The sequence below is a fragment of the Dermacentor silvarum genome, chromosome 10 (assembly GCF_013339745.2).
Source record: "Dermacentor silvarum isolate Dsil-2018 chromosome 10, BIME_Dsil_1.4, whole genome shotgun sequence".
NCBI lineage: Eukaryota > Metazoa > Arthropoda > Arachnida > Ixodida > Ixodidae > Dermacentor > Dermacentor silvarum.
In genome coordinates, this window is record NC_051163.1 from 7,743,638 (window position 1) to 7,756,533 (window position 12,896).

At 42.2% G+C, this 12,896-nt stretch overlaps 2 protein-coding genes across 5 annotated transcripts in view; both read right to left on the reverse strand.

Annotated features, from left to right (window-relative positions):
* The window catches only part of LOC119466018 (afadin-like), a 59,454-nt gene extending 51,528 nt beyond the window's left edge, over positions 1–7,926 (reverse strand). Inside the window, exons 1-4 of the mRNA XM_037726503.2 lie at positions 7,620–7,926; positions 3,192–3,384; positions 1,662–1,771; positions 843–926 (exon numbers count right to left, since the gene is read on the reverse strand). Coding sequence (XP_037582431.1) covers positions 843–926; positions 1,662–1,771; positions 3,192–3,384; positions 7,620–7,730 — 498 coding nt within the window. The 5' untranslated portion in view covers positions 7,731–7,926. The remainder of the gene's footprint in view (positions 1–842; positions 927–1,661; positions 1,772–3,191; positions 3,385–7,619) is intronic.
* Positions 7,927–10,368: 2,442 nt separating this feature from the next.
* The window catches only part of LOC119466020 (protein EFR3 homolog B), a 31,419-nt gene continuing 28,891 nt past the window's right edge, over positions 10,369–12,896 (reverse strand). For all 4 annotated transcript variants that reach the window (XM_037726507.2, XM_049657613.1, XM_037726505.2 and 1 more), the window contains one exon: positions 10,369–10,617. In XM_037726507.2, the coding sequence (XP_037582435.1) occupies positions 10,429–10,617 (189 nt within the window). In that variant the 3' untranslated portion in view covers positions 10,369–10,428. The remainder of the gene's footprint in view (positions 10,618–12,896) is intronic.

A 12,896-nucleotide genomic window follows, 5' to 3' on the forward strand; every position in this document is an offset into this window, starting at 1 on the left:
TACGATTTAAAAGTTTAAAAGTTAAAGTTGCTTAAAAGTTGTAAAAGTTAGTTTAGAGCGATAAAGTGTTCTTTCAAAACTCTATAATTTCATAAATTTTGCAGCCACAGATTGACTATTAGAAGAGAAAATGGGGGTCACCGTTCCATTTTTAAAATTTTGCGCAGCAACCCTGGCATTGTCGCATCAGTGTGATGTCACAGATTTCAAAATATTTCTTTGTATTGAGGCTGTAGTGGTGAAGTAAAAGTTCTTGAAACTTGCTAAGTTCAGTCTTTGACTCTGTCAGAATACTATGTAGTCTATCTTTGTGAATAAACAACTGACTGGGTTCAAGCAGACGGCATCAAAAGACGTGACGTCACGCCATGCTGGTGCGGGAATGTCAAGGCAGTGGCGCCACCCATCTTTCGGTCCGCCATCTTTTCTGGCTTATACCTATCTAGTACAACATTAACCGTTTTTCTCTTTAGCGGTCCTTTAAGCATCATCGTTAAAAGATTTCATGTGTTTCTGCATCGGATGTGTTGAAATAGACGGACGAAAGCATTTGCAGAACGCCAGAAACGCTGTCAGCTGGAACTGCATGCTGCATTTGTCGCAACCAAGAATGCCATGCGGTGGCCACGGTTTAAGATGCAGCAGCAAAAGTCCACGCCACCACCGTCTTGCGTGGAAGCAAGGATGCGTTGCTGGTTTTACAACTTTTTAGTACAACAAGGCACAACATTTGTAAAATTGTAAATCAGGGGCAATTCGGTAAATCTTACAAGAAATGTGGGAGAGTTGGCATGTGTGCATCTCAATTGTACACATGAGTCAGAAAAACAAGAACATATTACCGGTTCTTTATTCTTCTTTTTCTTGTGCTCCCTACGTGAAAGCTTGCGACCAAACCGCAACGATTCCACCTTGAGTGTTGGCAGCTGCATAAAACAATGAACTGTTAGCCCCTTCAAGCCACCTATACATTTTCAAAGCTCTTACAAAAAAGGTTAGGCCACGCTCTGTCACTGAGCCATCAGTCACTGTCAAAACTCTCGTCATGCTTGGAAACACAGTGTTGGATGCAAAATTTGTCCTTAACTCAGCAGGCCACCAGGACAATATACACACTTGCGGGGGAATAGTGTAGACAAGATGGTCGCACACACACACAAAAAGAGAGGTATAGAACAAGTAAAAAAGAGAAGGGGATATATGACAACCAGACTGGCCAGAAAAGAAATGAATGGAAAAAAAAATGCAGGAGCTACAGTACCAGCGGCATCAAATAGGACCCCATAAAATAAATGTGAAAATGCTGCTTCCTAAACATTTCAGCTTTGCAATGTGCGGTATAAGCTTACTGGTAGCTTTATGGTGCACATAAAGCTATAGGTATGGGTGGCTTACAGGTACAGAGATAGTACTCCTTGCCAATCATGTCTGTCCAATATTCTGTGCACAAATTCCTTCTTTTTTTTTTTTCCCAAGGCTTATCAGCGAGGTACATTTGTAGTTATTGCTACCAACAGATTCTGGTAAATGAGTCACCAAAATTGCCATTAGCACTGCTGCTTTCCACTGACAGCAGTGACATGGATATTGTAAAAAAGCATACAAAAACACATGAAGGTAAGTTGATTTGCTGCCAGGCCCTCTGACAATGGATGTCTTACCCGAGACTTGTGGTCCATGCGTCGAAAGAGAAACCGGCCCTCACGGTCATCCTGATGCCAGTTGAGTTGCACCAAGAGGGGACGCTCATCAGGGCCCAGCTTACGCTCCTCTGTGAATACAATCAGTAGCAAGCCATGTTGTTGCTCAATGCAATGAAGAAACAACATGTGCAGATAAATGTTCCTCGCAACACAATACATGCCGCCCTCAAGGCTATCAACATCATGCTCGTAGTTGAGCTAAATAAAGTTGCTTCTGTGTAACAGCCCCAGGCATGAAGGCATCTGCAGCTACAAGTCTCCTGCTTAATGCCATTAGTATTACAGCGGATGGCCTGACGTGCTTTTGTAATGTCAGTAATCATTAGACTGAAAATAAAACTACATTAAGCAAGTTCGCAATGCTAATTTTTACAGGAAAATGCAGTTCGCTATGTGAAAAATCCTAATCAATTGTTTGTTGCAAATCTCCTAAGCATAACCTAAATATGCCATTTAGCAAAAACAAAGGTGACATAGCTGCTGGAGCTCTGTAATCTGCTAATCTTTAAAACTTCAACAATGAATAACTTGTTAGTAGGGGATTAAATGACCTAATGCAGGTCAATTCAAGAACACAGTAAAAGGCATTTTCTGCAACCCTCCGGCCTTAGTATATGTTTTAAAAACTTGCAGTTATAATTCTGTTGGTTTATGTGGACCTGGTCTCTGTCTTGTGCTGCAAAATTAGCCAGTGCAAAAAAGGTCTTCAATTTTCTCTAGGCATTTCAGATCAACAAGGTCTGTTGTCAATCTCTCTTGCCCTACTCTGTAAGTTATACTGCTTGCTAACTGTGTGTAAACACACAAAAGGGGATAACAGAGGCGTACCTGTGTCATTCCCATTTGAAATTCTGTATTAGTGCACCTTGAAGACAGTGCACCAACATGCTCTGTTGTCAAGGCTGGCTTTGAGCCTAAAGCAAGCGAGGCAGCTCATCACTTTTGCCAGCTGAATGAATAATTGGTTCTAGCATTTAATGGGAACATCAATGTGCAGAATTGGTTCTTTTCACATGATGCCAGCATTTTCAGCTGTGTCAGAGTTTGCTCTTAGCACCAACCAAAATGACAGCAGTGGCAGTATTACAACCATGTGATGCCCGACTTATCACATAATATGGTTCATTATCAGTTGGTCATAACCTAAGAGCTTGATATTCAGCATTGTGGTTACACTAAATTTTGATGCCTTCCAAAAGCATTAACTCGTTTGATACTAATCTGTACCTCTGATAGAAAACTGACTGTGAAGGCACACAGGCTGTGGAAAAAGACCACTTCCAAGTTAAGACACCCTCAAGATAGGTCACTACGCACTCTTGACAGCAATAGCATAGTAATAATCCTGCCTCAAGTACATTCAACGATAACAAGCACACACAGTATAGCTTGCATAACTGCAATACGTATTCTCACAGCGTAGGAATCAGAATTATCTTTGCAAACTAAGAAAGCAAGCCAGTACAGAGGAAATAGCATGAAGTTTACCTCCATTCTCGTGTATTTCGTAGAGGGCATAGTCTGGGACCGACAGCATGCGGATGTCAGGACGGAACTTTTCAATGAGTGTTCCAACGACATCATTGACAGTAGCTGTGCTCGAAACACGAATGCACTTTGTCACAACTTTCTGGTCTGCATCTTGAAAGTAGAATCGCATCACCCCATGGAACTCGAGGTCCTGAAACCGACACAGCAGCAAGTCACCATCATGTGCTTCTGGGTTTGCCAAAGTCACAGTGCCACAAACCGACAGTAGAAAATGCATTTCTAGCAGCAGGAATTGTACCACGACAGTTTTCATTATGACCATTAATAGAAGCCACATGAAACATTTGCAGATTAAAGAAAAATATCACAGTTTAGCCATAAGGGCGAAGCAACGAATGCGATAGCAATATGTCAGAATATTAAATGAAGTGTAAGGCTTGTAGCTGTGCATGAATGGAAGTAAATGTAAGCTGATTAAGTAAAAACGAGCTGTTGCACTAGGCATCCTCTGTTCAAATTATTCATTTGGAGAATTTCATTTAGGTTTATTAATTAAAGCCAACGTCTTCCTTAGTGACTTTACTCCCACTTTTTCATATCAGGTATGTTTCAAACCTCTTTCCTGAGCTGATCCCCGAGGTAGCACACAGCTGCACCAATAAAATGACATTTTAAGGTATGAGCTCTGTTATCGTTTTGCACTTATAATATTGAAGTCTGAGAAGACAAGATAAGACATGCACAGTTGGTGTTTTATTTCATAACATTTGTTTGTGGACTGCCATTATCAAAATTCTGAGGAATAATTTTGTCAAGAATTTAAGACATGGTATGCGCAACTTCAGTGATAGAATGACGTGGCAATATAACCCGCACATACCACGTCATATAGCATGGCATGGCATATAACATACAAATAGCTAAATATATACGAAACCTCATGACGCCGGCAACGGCAAAATTTCGCTTGGAGTGCCCATATAATTGCTATCGCAATAAAAATCTCCCTGAAATACCAAAAACTAAGCCTGCCTTCTTGAAAAGCAATCTTGCTTTGAACACTACAGAAGCAATCATATTATGACAATATGTATTTTACCCTAGACACGAATATTGCTCAGAGCATCTGAGGTGGTTACGATTGCCACTGAGCACAATCATTCTATTCCGCAATATACAGCCATTTACTAGTGCTCCAACACATCAACGTATGCAGACATACAAACAGGTACATTCAACTTCCATTAATGCAACATTGGCTAAACTGATTTTCATGGCAGATCTGCCCATGCATCATGAACAATTCTTTCATTTACATTAAGTAGTCCAGACCTATACTGCATGTGCCATCAGGGTTTAATCGATGGAAATCAATTTGTAATGGATGCCAACACCGCATCACAAACTGGAAGCACACTTCTGCCTACGAATATTGACACATTTTACGAGTACGAGGAGAAATTAAGACAAACCCACTTTGTTATGTACAATTAGAAAGCTGGTACCAATGTTCATGCAATGTGCAAGCTAGTCATACCCATGTGTACATTGGCAGTAGTTCACTGCAGTTTCATCCACTTTTTCATGGCAATTTTTAATCATGACATGCTAATTCAGGCTATGCAGTTTTTATGCATGTTTGCAAGGCAGGGGAAAAAAAAAAAAAAAAAAACACTTCACCTCACCACGATAGATGGGTCAGTTTGTTCGACATGCTAAGACAGCAGCGCAGGAAGGACACGTGGCATCAGTTTTTCTTGTGTCTCCTATCCTTCCTGCGAAGCTGCCTTAGTGTTTAATAAAGGCTGGATCTTTTATTTTTTTGGCGCAGCAGCTGTGCAGGCCACACGCATGTGTGGCCTTAGTTAAGCTGGAGTAACATTGCTGTATATCCCAGAGAAAAAGTATTAAAAATATTTTCATTTGTGACAAGACGCTTGTCGCCCAATAAAAGCACGGGACGGAAAGAATTACTGCTTGTAAAAAAACTTTATAAAATATTGTTCGCCAGCATTTTTCTAATCCCCGACACATTATTAAAGCGTCTAATACAGTTAAAAACTCATCACATTGCTGGCATATTGACTTTGGGTTATTATTTAAAGAGGTAACTGCAGGTTGGCCTTGTGCGATCAATTCTTAGGCGACATAGAATGACTTCATAAGTTATTTCTCTGTGGTGGCAACTGTGCCATTCTCGCAGACAAGGTTGTTTACAATAAAGCTTATCTTTTTGCTGGTCCTACAGTTTCTGCCAATATTTAGAACTGCAGTTTCCAAAGTGAGCATATTTTGCCAAGGTAAGCCGCCATCGCATAGCTTGAAATTTTTCGTTCCAGCTGCCATAAAATCTGCTCTCTCATTCCCAGTGTTTCCTAGATAACTAGGAACTCAACAGAAAGCAACATTTAAGCCCTTGCTATGACATTCTGTATACTGATTTTGCATTTATTTTTACTAATTATTTCTTGATGGCTGGCTAGATATGAGAGCTTGAAGAGAACTCAGTCACTAAATATGACAGACTTGTCACTCTCTCGTCAGATTATATTCCAGACCTGACAAGATAGCACAGAATTCTGCAGTAAACACAGTAGCATGACTCGGAAGTCGCATTTCTCTTTCTAAATGATTTGATGTTATTGCAGCACCGACATAATCGTTGCCTTTTGACTCATTTAGAAAATATTTTGCATATAAGTTATAATCTGATTCTATTTCAATATATGCACTTAACAAAGCCTCTCTCGCTGTAGAATGCTTTTTGTATTTCATTAACCTCAAGTTTCAGTGATACTCCCAATAAAGGCTAACTGCAATAAAATTTCATTTTTGGCAGAATTGGTTACACATGCACTTATTGTGTGTACTATTGAAGCAATTTTGGCAAAGCTGCATGGCTGGTAACCCTAAATTTCCGATTACCAGCCTTTCAATGGCACATAAGCAGACATGTGCAGTTGCTGATTAAAAGATATATTGCAAATCCCAGCATGTCACCTCTGAGACTTTCAGTGTGCTGTGGGCACCACCTAATCGCAGAAGCCATGCATAGGAGACACAGTGGTTCTACGTTCTGGAGCGTGTGTCACATCTGGTAAGCAGTAAGGCAGAGTTTTCAGTATCAAAAATGTGTAATGTTGCTAACTTTTTGCGACAAACCTGCTCCTTTTTCAAATGTAATTTGCATAAATGCTTCTCTACATCTGCACTATCTGAAACTAGGCTTTTCCAGCAGTCAAAAATGTATTCATTTCTTAATAACTTGAATGTTTTTTAGATTTTTTTTCTTCGCTTTCAGTATAAGTGTTTGACATAACAGCAATGCAATTTAACTGCATTGTTTCATGATGTGCAGCCACATAAACTGACACCGTAATATATTGAACAAAGTAAAGCTGCACGTCTAAGTTACTTCAATAAATAACACAATGTGCATTCATCATGCAAATCTAATGCCGGCTTACATCAAAGTGCGCAAGTCATGTGAAAATAATGACGGATTGACAAGCACAAGAAATGCAATGGACACCACTGTGTTGCAATTTGAGAAACATGTTTGCAATATGACACCTTTGTAATGCACACTTTTTCATTGGTTTACCAGCACACTAATCTGAGTTATGTTTCATATGTGCTTGTGGGAGAGACTCGACAGCGATTTTTGCACCGACTAATGAGCATGTTGGCTTGGGTTGCAAAACGGGGTCAATCTCTGTGACACATGTCTACGTCGCGGGGAGCTCGGCCTAAACGTTGCGCCAGGTGCGCAGCTGACGCAGACCAGATGTAACAGTAGTTTTGCTTGTTTACATTGCAATTTTGAGCTACCCGAAGACAGCTACGTACATTAGTAGACAGGTCCCATTACACAGGCGGGAAGCAGCGGCCTCGCCCACAAACGTCAAGAAGTGTATTATGGAACGAGTCATCTGAATGTCCAGCATCTTGCAATTAGCGTTGGAATTAACGTGGCCTGAAGCAAGCACATATTATCGGTACCAAAACTATGAGCAGGATCAGTGACGTTATCAACTTTACCACAAAAGCGATGAGTCAAAGCGACACAGTAAACTTTCCTTCGTAAACTGTCAGAGAATATCCAAGTTTTGGATGCCGCTTTGAGCGAGGACGCCGCTAACGGCAACTGTCACGCCCGAGTGCCCGCGGGTGCTCCGATGACAGTGGCGTCGCTGGCACCGGAGCTGACAGCAAGGCCTCAGGAAAGCCGGAAATAGCTCTCAAAGCCGCTAATAGAGCGTCAATTCCGCGTAATACAAGTGCAGCAAGGCGCCATCTTGACGTGACACACTTCAAGACTCGGCCCGAAGCTGGCCCCCGAGACACTTTTGAACGCACATGAGGCGCGGGCAGAACACACTCGCGTTACGGGTGGACGGTTCCAGAGCACCAGCACGCATTTACCTCGTTCGGTTCACTGAGTTCGAAAAGGTCAAGACGATTGGCATTCCACTGGTTGATGGTGTTTCGGAGGTTGATACGCTCCACGGCTTTCAGCTCTCGCTCGGACGCCATCTTAACGCCTTGTAGCGCGTCTGGAAGGCAAGACCGTTGTCCCCGCGCTTGAGACACTTCACGTCACATGGGTGAATAGTTGCCTCCGATGCGTCCGGGATAGGCACCTCGTCCTCGCGTCACTTGACGGCCTGTCAACTCCATCTCAGCCGCGGTTTCCGCGAACAGGTAGCATACAAGTGCGGACCCATGGAGCTGGCAAAAGCCCCACCAAATTCCTCGGCCTGCTCACGTGATTTCCGGCTTCCGTCGACTCCACCCTTGAGCGCTTTTCGGATGTGGCCGGCGCGTCGGATACTACGCGCACGGTTTCCAAGAGGAATTCTTTTCCGCTCAGCGCATTCAAACCACGCTCTGACGGTTTGAAAACTTTATAAACAAAGCGTTGTTTTCTCGAGGCAACGAGCTAGTGACACTTGGTGAAGTCGAATGCCGTAGGTTATAAACAGATTTCGAGCGCTACGCACGACGTCGTCTGCTTTTGTTTGTTAGGTGAAATTTTAAACTGTGAATGATCTATAACGTCGTCCGTTTTGGTTTGCGCGAGGTTGAGGGACAGCTTCTAAACATAGCGCGTGCATTATCGCTGACCTAACAAGTTGATATTTGTGTCATGTTTTAATGGTGCATAACGAACATTTCCAAGCTAAGACGCGCGCGCTCTTCCTTTGAATTGCAGCTTTTCAAGTTTCGCTGCAGTAAACCATTTTCTTGAAATTCGTATCGGTGTTTGTGTGTCCTATTTTGAACACGATCTAAAAAGAAAAACGATGACGTGATCCTGTGCAAGAGGTGGAAAGGATGTGCATATGTAATGCTGCGCCCACGCATGCGGATGCCGCTGCATAAACAAGACTTTTACCGAACTCTGACGCGGTGCCAAGGTTAGATATGGTGAGCCATGTTTATAGTTATATTTGTGTTATACGTTCCCGCGGTCGCGTTGCCGCTTACGGTGGAGAGGATGGACAATGGTAGCATCATCGTGTCCCAGTCGGTGGTCGTGTCCAGAGGAAAGGCAACCAACATCAGCAGCAGCGTCGTTATACGCAATAACAAGAAAAAAACGGCCTACCCGAACGCTGAAAATGCCTCTGTCGTATCGACTCGCCGAAAAGGATGTACGGCTGATATTCGTGCAAATTTTACGGAATTCATGAAAACCGCACCTGTAGGGGCCACTGCAGAAACCGGAGTCGGTTCTCGAAATGGAGTTTTGACCAAAACGTTAGGAGCACAAAACAAGTACGCGCGGAAAAGTACCGAACCCTTCGAAACTACTGTAGAAAGCTTCTTGAATGCATTCAAACAAAAGACTCCACTTGTAATTTCCAAAAGCACGAACTTGCACAACAAAACAAATGGTACAAATAAGACCTGGTTGACTACAGAACTGCTTAGAACAGGTCGCCCCGGTTTTGCGGCTGGAATTGCAAGACTCTTCTGGAAAAGAAGCACATCCAAAGCATCAAAGCGTCCCATCACAGCGCCTTTGTCGGCTGCTGACATGCTCCGTGACAGCTTTCAGATTGACTATGGCTGGGTCCATCAGAAACGAGTCCGAAGACAGGCTTCCGACTACGACGCCGTGAAGGTCAACAACATGACAGTTAAGCCTGATGTGTCACACTTGGATAACGACACAAGGATGGTTCTTGTACTTCTCATTGCTCTTCTGCTCTTAGCACTCTCATCAATCATGTCCTACCGACCCTCCGTGGAACACCCATACTGCATCAGGTTGCGTCCAGGTGCACCTGTGTTCTACCAGCCTGTACCCACTTCCGATTGCTTGGATGCTGTAAACACACGGAAGTCTAACCTGAAACCTCGTGACAAGCGCTTTACATCCTTAGTGCGCACAAAAATCCTGGTGTCACAGATGGTGCGTCGTTACAGGGGCAGATCAGAGAAGCAATCTCAAATTTTTGATTCTGAACCAACCAAAGATCCCTTGCCTTCAGACAGTGTTAGCACACCAGGCCATCCTAGTGCACGACCAGAAGGTGGAGAGTCTGGCGTAGAACCTTACATTGCTAACTTTGTTCTCAAGGATGTTCCACAAGAGATACGTAAACTCTTACTCAAAGTCCAGCTGCAACAGAGGTCAGACCTTGGTACTGTGCGTACCTATCATAAGGAAATTAATTTTGACCTGAGTTCATAAGCAACATGTTAACAAAGAATTGTGCTTGCGGACAGCATTCTAGAATTCATTCTCGTGCCTTCTGGTAGAAATGGCCATGGATAACATACAGTCCGTAAAATCATTGCCCAAGACTGAACATAACATTCTTTCGACCATATGCTGAAATTTGCACATAGAAGACAAGCACTTCCTAGTGACTTTTACATCAGTGTCAAGATACTTTTACCAGTGATGATAGCAATGTGTATTCTGCACCATATTCTGAACCACAATTTCCTGAAATTATTCTGGCTTTATTATAACAACCAGCAGGAATCAATGAATATTCGAGTTGAGTGGAGTTATTATGACCTTGTCACCTATCTCATGTTCTCTAGTCCATTCTGTACAGATGAGCACTAAGTGCTCAAGCCAGCAGATATCGCTTAAGCAACTTGTAGTCTATGACTTGAAAATCATGCTGCTGATGCTAAGGAAACTGCAAGAGACCAAGAAAACAGACTCTTTTATTGCACCATACGTGGGAGAATGCCCCCATCAATATGAGAACTAGAAGACAAAAAGCTCAGGGAAGTTGATCTCGTACACTGGGGCTGTGTGGGACTCCTGAGCCAGATGGGCATTTAGCGCATGCTGACCAGCTGTCGTGCCAGTGTGCCTGCCTGTAGAAGTCTGGCCAGCCATGGGACCTGGCAGCTTGCCCAGGATTTCCTTCAGCTTGCCTTGAAGGTCAATAGCCTGAAAATTCCACAACTGATCAACATACGTTGTTGTAAATGACACATGAAAGTTTGCACAAAAGAGGAACAACTGTTAAATGAACAAAACTTGTGCCTGTTACAGTTGCTCTTCCTTCTGTATTTGAAACATTTTCATGTGATTTGTCCTCTTCCAGCCCATAGCTAACACGTGTCAGTATGAAATATGACATTCCTAGGAAGCATTGGTGATTGCCACAAAGAGATAGTTTTGTGTTTATGAATAGTGAAGTTACACAAGCATATAGCTTTTCGTGCCTGGCCCTCACAACACTTGCAAACTCTAAATTGGTAGATCTGACTCTGACATTGCTTTTCCATGAGTGCAAAAGACACCAGATTCATCAACATGTCTCAACAAAATGAACAGAAGCAGTCCGCAACTCACAAGTGACTGGCACGTGAAAATTAGTTGTGGTCAGCACTCAACAATGAGGAACACAGGCTTGGCTGATATTCCCATGTTCATGCATATTCTTTTCATATTAGTGTCCAACAAAAAAAATGCACCAGAGCTGGGATAATTTACTGATTATTTTACAATACTTTTCGTTTCACGCTTTGTCAGTGGTCATAGCAGCACTCCACCTACATTCAAGAGTAATACCGTGCTGTAAATCTACTGTTCACGACTGGCCAGTCCTGGCCAGTTGTGGGTGATACTGATACGGAACAGATTTGGGTGAAAGCAATCCTTACGTTATACCAACTCAGCTTCTGTCTTTGCAGCACTGCAAGAGATTACTTTGTGTACTAAGGCAGTTGGTATTGTGTTGAAGTGATTGAATTAATAACTCACTACACCACCCAGCCAAAAGCTTAGCCATAATTAATTTGCAGTATGAATTGGTTGATGCCAGTCAATAGTGAAAGTATGATATGATTAAATTATTGCATGGCTCCTGAATTCAATGCCAAAATTAAACCATCAAAGGCAGCAGATGATTTCTGATAGTCTCCTATGAAGGCATGATTAGATGGGGCGATGTAAGGTTACATTATGCCATGAATAGATGTTGTACATTGTTGTGTGTAACTGTATTGGCCCCTTTGCAAGTTCTTTCAGGCATAAAATGTGAACGCATTATGTGAATGTACAAGGAATGACAGTTATTCAGCAGATGATAGATGTTACTACCACTATTTCATGCTGATGAGTTACTGGCATGAATGTTTATGTTGAGTGGAGTTATCATGGCCTTGTCACCTATCTCATGTTCAAGCAATAATGTAAAGGAAACCAAGGGCTGCCAATGTGATCAGTTTATTAGTCTTGGAACGTGTTTCTGATTAAGCCCTTCGTGCTGCGAGCCAACGTTGTCAGCTGCCGGAACTTGGTACGCTTCGAAAAAACGGGCACGTTGCATTGTAGCCTGCAGGATGGATATTCAGGCTGCTCTTTTACAAGTTTCCCTTGTGACAAACGAAAGACGCTTTGGTTCCAGCAATAAAAGCACTGCGCTCAGCTACAAAGGCTCACAGTATGCTGAAAACAGTAGCAATATTCAATTCAATATGAAACATTTATGGGCAATTTACACCATATATAAAGAGGAATGTTAGATTAAATGGATAGACTGCTGTTCTGCGATTGATAGTACACCAGTCTTATAATGAACACAGACTTCGTAAGCCAGAAATGATGGTAAAACAAAAGATGCACAGTAACTTTTGTTGGCACTCCAGTGCTTACCACCTCACTGTTACACCAGAGATTTTGATAGCACCTCTCAGGGCTAGTCAATTGTTATTTATTATTTGATTAATGTCACCTGAGGAATAATTCTGTTTGGGCAAGTTACTGTGACATATAGAAAGTTTAAACAGAGTGAAAAGATGATGACAGAGAGACACATATTGTGTGTCCCACAAGTATGTGCATTCTCATCTTTTTTGCGCTGTTTAACTCGCAGTATGATTAAAGACGGTTACAAATGATTTGCAAGTGGGCTAAAACTTAACATTTGTGGATTTCTGCATAAAATGGACCGCCAGAACATATAAGTACCGTTAAATCTGTGAAATGACTGTGACATCATTGAAACATTGATTTGGGTGTGAAATATTAAAAAGGAAAGCTAGGGTTTCGTTTTCCCTGGTTTATTTATTAATTTACGCAAATTATCTGTTGCACCTAAACGAAAGGCATTATTGCAGGCATATTGCAAAAATTATTCCTTTCGCACTAGAGAAATGCAAATTGACTTTTGAAATACCATCTACAAGTCTTTAAAGAGACCACTCTATAGTGACAATGAA